Here is a 9,008-nt window from a genome sequence, read left to right as displayed (position 1 = left end):
TGTCCTGCAGAGCTTCAGCTTCCACTCCTCCGCAAACGATTGGATATGCACATTTATATAGGTTAAACATTTAAACTAACATTGTGATATACTTGAACTGTTTTATATATAGATTTTATTTTAGGCAAGTCCTGATGATTTGAGAAGGCTAAATTGATCAAACATAGGCTATAGGTCTGCCGCTGGCCTTTACTTAAAAATGTTTTTTACATTTAACGAACAAAAAATACTCCAAATGTTTTTCTAAATTTACTTTATAAAAAAACGAAACGAAATATAATCACTTTTCCATTACATACAAAACTGAACTATTTTAATAGCTGAAACAGTAGTATAAGCTTTTTTGGGGAAAACAGACGGGCTAGGGCCTATATTTGAGACCCGTGCAGGGCTCTAATCCACTTCATCCAATGCTGTTTTGTTCTCATCTGTGAGCATGCTCTTGATATATGTATTTTAGGTGTGAAAATGTATAATTCCCTTTTCATTATTTTTTCAGTTTTATTTAAATTTGTAGTTAAAACAACTAAAAATAAATGTATTTTAAAGTTTAGAATTAGTCAGCCTTTGAACGCAGGCTTACGCTGAAAACAACTAAATGGAACCTCAAGGTTGATCTAGGAAAATGTGTGCAAATGTATAGGGCCCCATTCCTATATTTTGCCTGGGGCCCCCAATTCACTAAATCCGCCCCTGCTTTTAATGATAGTCAAATATACACAAAATGTCATGAAAATGGCCTCTGATTGGTTTAAACCAAAGACAAAGCTCTGAACCGAAAGTTCAAGTGTCTCTCTACAACTTTAGATGTGGCATTGCAAAACAGTCCAAAAGTTATTTATTGTACATGTAAATGAAAACATACAGTAAGTATTAGTATTACCATGAATGGCATCGGCACAACAATATGAGAAATGATTGAGCGTTTGGTTTCTAAATGTGTTTTTGAATGTTGTCTGGGTCGTATCTTTGACCTAGTGTCGTTTTGTTTCTTGGTTTTTTAAAGATGAGTGTCCATTTTTTGTTTTTCGTCACATGAGAATCCACAAAGGTGATCTGAACGTCACAGTTTCCCAGGTGACAAATTTAGGTTATAAAAAACAGTTTTCTTGTCATGATTATAATGTTATTAACAAGTTACAAAAACTTTTCTTACGATATTCAACGTTATTTTTACCAAAAATGTTATGCTGTTTGAATGTTTATTTTTAGTAATCTATTTATCTACATTAAAGGAGAACTTCGTTGAGATATATAAGAGCAATGTAATTTTCCTCTTCCATATAAAGCTGTTGACAAACACTCTTTTAATTTGTCTAGCAGCTATTTTGTCACTATTCATGACCAACCGTCTTCCTGCGGCCTGTCAGTATTTTTCTTTGCTTGACCTGAGCTACTGATCATTTCCATGTTCATTTAATGTGTTTTGAATGAAGGGTTTAAAGTTTTAAGCAAAGTCAGGATGAAAATCAGTCTGTGTCATTCAGAAGGGTTGTAGAACAAACCGAGGGAGCAGAACAAGTAAAAAGAAAGTTAGAGTCAGGGTGCTTTAAAAGATTTATGTGATAGTTCATCACAACAGGTGAGTCTGGACCTTTTCTGACTTTTTATATTTGTCTTGTTTTCCAGCACAAATATATTAAAAAAAATTATCGTGACAATGCATCAAAAAATTTTCAATGATTAAATATTGATTGTTATTAGAAAGCAACAACAATACTTGTTTAGAACTGATTTTTCGCTTGTTCATGTACATGGCAAAAAGTCATTTTTCAGCACAAATATCTAAACATGCTTTAACACGGACACGTGCTTGTTTTCAGAGAAAGTAAATGCATTGTGTCTTGTGATGCTGCATACAAATCTTTTAATTATTGTTATTATTATGTTTATTATTTGAAAACAATACAAAAATACTTGTTTAGAATATATTTTTCCTCTGTTCATTTACAGAGCGAAAAGACATGTCCTTCCTTATTTTTGTCTTGTTTTCCAGTATAAATATCTAAACATTCTTAAATCAAGATACATTTACTGGAAAAGCAAAATGACAGAAAACAAGAAGACATTATAGTTCATCCTTAAAATAAGAACAAATATCTGCCAGTGGGCTCAAAAAAATCTACAAAATTCAAAGAGAATCAAGTTTCATATTTGTTCTGGAAAACAAGACAAAAATACTAAGAAAGAACATCACATTATGCAGTGTATTATTTTTAGACATTTTTTAATTCGTCATAATTTGCTGATGGCAGGACAGAGCCATGGATCAGAAGCTTCTTCTCATCCTCATGATCGGTGGAATACACTGTGTTACAGGTGAGATACTGAAGGAATACAACTATGAATGTAAACAAGGTGTGCATGTGATAAGTGCCAATATATACGTTTTGCATCTGCATATTTACTTTTTTTAAAGGTTTGTACGCCTCCATGGAGTCATCTAAAAACTACTACTTTGTGAATGAATCCAAAACATTTGCTGAGGCTCAGCGATACTGCCGAGAGAATTACATTGATCTGGTGACTCTGGAGGACTGGACAGACATGGAGGAGCTTCTGGCTCTTGAAAACGTAATGAGCACTGAATCCGCCTGGATCGGACTGAGGAAAGCGGAGTACAAGCAGTGGCGCTGGGCTGATCCAGAGCTTTACAAGGACGGAGAAACTGAATACAGAAACTGGGGACCAAAAGAACCAACTAACCTCGGTCCTGAATACTGCTCAGTAATGGATTTCAACGGAAAGTTTCGAGACACAACGTGTGAGACGGGCAGGAGCTTCATATGCAACGAGCCAGACCTCTATGGTACTGCATTTACATTTATGCACATGTGTAGATACTTTTGTCCAAAACAGTTTATGCTAAATTACTGATTAATTGATAACTAAACTGTTCACACCAGAAATTATAACTACTCCGATCAAAGGGAGCGTTTTCACAACTTTCACTAACATTTTTTAAAAGTTATGTAAATGATAGGACAAAATGTTCTTAAAGTAATGTTTATGGGATGTTCTTATAAATGTATTATTCCGTTCTTAAAACTGGGAGAAAACCTTCTTAGAAATCCTTGTGATGTTGTTTGTTCTTGATAAACGTTCTCAGTGTTGAGAGAAAACATTGTTAGAATATAAAAAATTAAAAAAAAGTAATAAACGTTAAATGTCAAGAAAACTGGACATTTTAACATTCTTAGAATATTAAAAATAAACAGTCAAATAACATTATATTTTGGGTGAAAATAAAGTTAGAAGAATGTTCTAAGAAACGTTTTAGTAACCTTTAAATAACGTTCTAATTTTGACAAGAAAACTGGAACGTTCTTCGCACTTTAAATAATAAAGTTAGGTATATTTTTAATGAAAAGTTAGTAGAATGTTGTAAGCAAGGTTTTCATAACCTTTAAATAGCATTCTAATCACAACAAGAAAAGTGGACATTAGTAATATTTCAAAACACTGTTCCCACGACATTTATCGTTCATCAGCTGGAAAAATCACTCTGAATGTGATTCCAATGATGTGGTTCCAGTGTCGAGATGTGGACGTGCTATTCTCTGGGAATTAGGACAATTATTACTATTTTATCGTTATCGGTCTATGCAAACACATGCTGCTAACTCAATGCTTACACTCTAAAAAACTGATTGTTTCAACCCAACTTTAGGTCAAATATGGACCAACTTAAATTTGGGGTTAAAAATTAAATTAAAAAATTTAACCCAACAGCTGGGTTAGTCCATATTTGACCAAATGTTTGACCCAAATGACCCAGCATTTTTTAGAGTGTATCTTCTTTACCTCTTAGGTCAGATATACAGCAAATACGTGTTGGTTAATAAGCTGAAGTCCTGGAGAGACGCTCAGAGTTACTGCAGACAGTATCACACAGAGCTGGTCAGCGTGAGGAACGAGGACGAGAACCTTCAGATCCAGCAGCTGATTCCTGCAGAAAGTGTCACATACATCGGCCTTTTCAAAGACGCTTTCGTCTGGTCCGATAACAGCACGTCTTCATTGAGAAACTGGCAATCCGGTCAGCCGGATGGATCGGGAGATTGTGTGGTGCATTTACGACACAGCAGGCTGTGGGATGATCAGAAGTGCAGTGACGCGAGTCCTTTCTTCTGCTACGACAGTGAGTGTTTCTCCAAGTTTGATGTGTTGTGGCTTTTTAAACAGCCCTTATGAAAATTAACCATGGTTTTACTACAAATTCATTTGATAAGTTTGGTCCTCTTCTTCTTTGTGCACGTTCTCCTCCTGCTTCAGGTCTGCCTCTTCCTCTACCTCTTCCTCCTCCTCCTCCTCCTCCTCCTCCTCTTCCTCTATTGTTGGAAAAGTTTAATTTTAGTGTGTAAGCAATCGTAAAAAACTGTAACATTTAAAGCACTATTGTTTAATATTTAAAGATCTTTTCTTCTTGGTTATGCAAACGTTAGAGGAACATGTCATTTTATGAATTTGTTTTTTCTGAAGGTTTTTAAAATATTCACTTTGATGAATGTATTAAATTAGTAACTTTGATAGTAGAAAAATTGGCAATGAATTATTCAGTTGTGTGTGTGTTTGTGTGTGTGTGTCTCTGTGTGTGTGTGTGTGTGTGTGTGTGTGTGTGTGTGTGTGGTATAACCCACAGGAACAGTGGTTAGACAGATATTGAGACTGAAGGTGGAATCGGATCAGAATGTGAATGATCCCGATGTAAAGGCTGCAATCCTCGAGGAGGTGAGACATTTAATCTTCAACTTTAACATTTACAAAATGAAGCCTAGCGATGCTGATCAGGGACTCAAATTAATCTGTGATTCTTTTATTGGTGAATCTTTTATTTACTGCGCTGAAAAAAAATGTGGTGTAGAAACAATTTTCACTCAGAAAATGCCAATAAATGTCACAAACGTGAAGAGAACCTAAAGTCTTTCTACTTCAAAATTCCACATTTAATTCAGTTTGTTACTTGCCATTTCTATGTAAATATTTGTAAAGTTTACTAGCAATTTTGAAGTGTGTATCTTATCAATCAGTGCTACATACAAATATTTGTCTTAAACAAGTTACAGTCAAACATGGTAAGGCGTGTTTATGAAGACCAGCAGACATACTGTAAGCACTAAATTAACAAATCTGTGTTTTTTCCCCCTCAGATTAAGCAGAAACTAATATCTCAGGGAATGTCAGTGCATGCAAATCTGCAATGGAAGCAGCAAGCAAATGGAGACGTCTTCCAAAGAGAATGAGAGAAGATGAGAGAGGAGTTATAAGATCTCTAACATGAGATCACAGATCATCAGTTTCTCACCCATCATTATAGGGCAGGTTTATCTGAAATAGACGATAATGGATTGGATCAATGTGGAAAAAACTAAAAATGTCTCAACTTTTAATCACTATATTTACAGTCCAATGTAAAACATGACTGTTTTAAAACTTTAATGTTAAAACATTGTAAAATGCTACAGTAAAAATCTGTTAATTGCCCCTTGCTGAACAAAAACTGTAAGAAAACTATGTTTAAGCTTTGTAAAGTCTAAATCTAAGCATCCCCTCCATCTCTCCGTGGCTCTGAGCCAAAACCTATTGAGCTGCCTGTTTATTTAAAGGGCATCATGGTGCTCCTGATGGAAAAGCTGTTCTCAAAACTGGGTGGCAAAGATGAAGTTTAGATGTAGATTTGGGGTGAGATTGAGGACATAGAATCGGGCTACTTTTAAACTGTTGCCATGGATTGATTTTCCCAAGTGGGTTAAAGGTTTGAAATGTTGCATAAATTACATTTGACTGAAATGCTTGTATTGAAACATTTTGCATTCCACCAATGATAAAGCAGCGCTAGATGTAAGTTTTGTGAAGGAGGGCCACTGGTAGGAAGCCTTTGAGCTGTGTTTATGATCAATGTGCATAACAATGACTGTAAAATATGTATTTTAGGTATGAAAATAACATATTTTGAGTGTTGATTTTTGGGATATCGTCATTGCGCTACTTTGGGCACTACTTTAACCACCAACCTAAAAAGTGCTATAATAATGCTGAGAAATGTATGTTTCAGTTGTGAAATCATGAATGTACCAACACAAAAAAATATGAAATTATAAAATGTGTACTTTGCCATGACAAAGAAGAAATTTAAATAGATATACAGCATACTATATTATTTGAGTGGTGAGGGCCTAAAAGTTGAGAAATGTATGCAAGTGAGATTTGAAAAAGCAAGCGTTAAAAAAGGTAAATAATTAGCTAAATATGATAAATGCATGTATTATTTAAACATTTAAATTGTAAAAAAAATGCGGTAAAAAAAAACCCCAATCAGACAGCGAATACGATATTGAGGATGTTCACACACCAATCAGATTAAGCGCTGTTTTAAGTCGCTCCGCCCACCGATGTGGAAAGTTCGAGTTCAGTTCAGTCAGAACTTGACAGAGCTACGACTGTTGAACAGGACATTAAAGTGTCAATGAGTAAAGCAGAAGTAAAAGTGTTCATTTCAAATGAAATAAGAAAGGGATAGTGGAACAAAAGGTAGACACTTTCATCATGTTCAAGAGAAAGTAGGTCAAGAAAGAAGAAAGTTTGGCAACAGGAAAGAAGACGTTTTAATGTCAAGAATGCGTATTGGACATTGTTTGTTAAATCAGTGTCTGTATAGAATGGGGAAGCATGAAACTGGAAATTGTGACAAATGTGGTCATGCAGAATCAGTAGAACATGTACTTATAGAGTGTGATGCATATGAAGGAGCAAGATTTCAACTAATTCAGGCTTTAGGATCATACGGAATAAATAATTTGTCACTTCAGGTTCTGTTAGGAAATGGCCCAAAGCAATCAAGAATATTTCATGAATTAATTATTTTCTTAAAAGAAACAAGACTGATCAATAGAATTTAGGATACAGTTGTAGTAAATAAAGCGGGAATAAGTGGCATTGTATTTTTGTTTAGTTTTTTGTTTTTGGCTATAGTTCTCAAACTTCCAATCATTATGCGCGCCACACTCCTATCCAGTAGGTGGCGGGAATGCACCATTTAAGTTGGTTTGCCAACCGCCATTAAATTTAAAAGAAGAAGAAGAAGACTGTTGAACAGGAGACCGATTTAGATCGAGCAATAGAAATTAAGAGTGTAAATTAGCTGTTGGAACTGACTGACCTCGCCTTGATTTGTCGTTTTTGATCCGATAATCCTGTAAAATCACTCGGATATAACGAACCAAACTCCGCATCCGTTGAAGCTTGTGTTTGAGCACGAAGATCTGAATAATGGAATCACTCAGACCTGTGAGGATTTACTCGACCATACCGGTGAATTTTCCTCTGATTTCCCTTCAATAAGGTTGATTTTGCAGAATATGGTTGATTTTTAATGGGAAAGTTTAAACTGGCTGCTAGAATTTAAACCTGACATAGTCAAACTGACAGATTTATATCGTAAATGCTGAACGAGTGAAGTCAGAAAGAGTTTGGCCGTTTCTCCATATGCGTTCGCGATCTTGCGTCCATGTGTTCTCGCTCTACGTCATCATTAACCGTCGAAGTTCAATTCCAATACTCCAAGAACGCAAGTACAGAGAACGCATGAAAGTGCCCTGATGTGTTCTTGATATCGAGGATGCATCTAATGCAGACTTGAGAGAATCGAACCGTTAGAAATCCCAGAAGACACTGCGGGCGGACGACGTACGGAAGCCTGTAAGCTTTTAAACTTCTCACCGCAAGCCTGTAAATACGCGATGGCTCGTGAAAGTAAACATTGTCATTTTGTTTTGCATAATTTTAATAAAGTGATAAAGACCTGGAAAAAAGCCTGTCATACTTTTTATTGGTATATTTTTTAACATTGATAGTTTTACCATTGACAAAATATAGCTAACATTAAATATACATGCCTATATTTATATATAATATAAATACTACGAAATTATTGTCTATAATAATCTGAAATAAATGTTTTAATATGACATTAGTTTGTGATGTTATGTGTTATTTATTGTGTCTCACTCCTTATAACGTTCTGGGACAGTCAGTTGAGCAGCAAGATCACAGCGCATCTCAGTGGATCTCAATTCTCACAAAGATGCATTCTATGTTCTCATGTCCTTCCGAGTTCGTTCTTTCAAGGAAGCTTGGCAAGACCGGGTTCTCCACGAGAACACAAGTCCGTTCTTGGAATTGAGAAACAGCCATACATCGCTCAGCCCTAAATATAATTTTCATTTGACATCCGTCTAGAAACCAGAGCTTCACAGAATATCTAGTAGGGTTTCAAAGATCAAGGTGTTACGGAAGGAACAGAGGAAGCGTCCAGATCCATATGCAGAGCTTTATTCAAAGGCATGGTCACAAACAGGCATGGGTCAATAATCAGCAAACAGTCATGAATGAGGCAAGACAAAAAGTATTCCTAGGGCAGGCGTGGGTCATCGTTTGGCAAACAAAATCCAGAGGGCTTGACAAAAGGGGTAACCTGTAAACACAAGCAATAGTCCAGGCTGGGGCAAACAGTATCCAAGGCAGGGTCAGGCAAACGTGTAATCCAATATACACAGGCGAGAATCAAAGCACCGGAAAACAGGCAAGGCAAAACTAGACTGAATAAACAATGGCAAACGAACAGGCTCCGTAGTGTAGCTGCTCGAAGACAGCGATAATGCTAACTATACGCTTATGTAGGGTGTGTGATTGGCAGCAGCTGTGTGTCTAATAAGTGCAATGGATGCTGGGATATGTAGTCCGGGATGACATGCAACAGTTTGTGTAGAGTGAGAGTCAATGTAACGAAAGGGTGACCTCTGGTGGCAATCGGACGGAAGTCCATGGACAGGATTCGTGAAATAAGGGAATTTGTAAAAGCGTTTTTGATAGTTTGGTTACTGTTATGAGAACGTGTGACAGAAGGGATATTGATAGAGGGTGCATGAAGTTTTCGGTCAGAAGACTATTTTTACGAAAATTAACCGTGGTTTTATTATAGTAAAAGTGTAGTAACCATAGTTTTTGAT

The 9,008-nt window shown here is 36.1% G+C and overlaps 1 protein-coding gene across 1 annotated transcript; it reads left to right on the top strand.

Moving 5' to 3' along the window:
* The first annotated feature begins 2,241 nt into the window (after window positions 1–2,241).
* On the top strand, window positions 2,242–5,766 carry LOC107572662 (macrophage mannose receptor 1). The gene is made up of 5 exons (XM_016259096.1): window positions 2,242–2,319; window positions 2,420–2,809; window positions 3,812–4,141; window positions 4,643–4,731; window positions 5,151–5,766. The coding sequence occupies exons 1-5, from the start codon at window positions 2,265–2,267 to the stop codon at window positions 5,241–5,243; spliced, it is 957 nt and encodes a 318-aa protein (XP_016114582.1). The 5' UTR covers window positions 2,242–2,264; the 3' UTR covers window positions 5,244–5,766.
* Window positions 5,767–9,008: the final 3,242 nt, after the last annotated feature.

The sequence above is a fragment of the Sinocyclocheilus grahami genome, unplaced genomic scaffold (genome assembly GCF_001515645.1).
Source record: "Sinocyclocheilus grahami isolate Dianchi unplaced genomic scaffold, SAMN03320097.WGS_v1.1 scaffold1788.1, whole genome shotgun sequence".
NCBI lineage: Eukaryota > Metazoa > Chordata > Actinopteri > Cypriniformes > Cyprinidae > Sinocyclocheilus > Sinocyclocheilus grahami.
Note: the sequence above shows the minus strand (reverse complement) of the source record. Positions and strands in the feature narration are given on the sequence as shown.

Excerpts from the sequence above, each read along its gene's own strand:
- LOC107572662 (XM_016259096.1), top strand. The coding sequence starts at position 2,265 with ATGGATCAGAAGCTTCTTCTCATCCTCATGATCGGTGGAATACACTGT. Across the intron at positions 4,142-4,642 it reads TCCTTTCTTCTGCTACGACA|GAACAGTGGTTAGACAGATA; the intron begins GTGAGTGTTTCT and ends TATAACCCACAG. Across the intron at positions 4,732-5,150 it reads AGGCTGCAATCCTCGAGGAG|ATTAAGCAGAAACTAATATC; the intron begins GTGAGACATTTA and ends TTTCCCCCTCAG.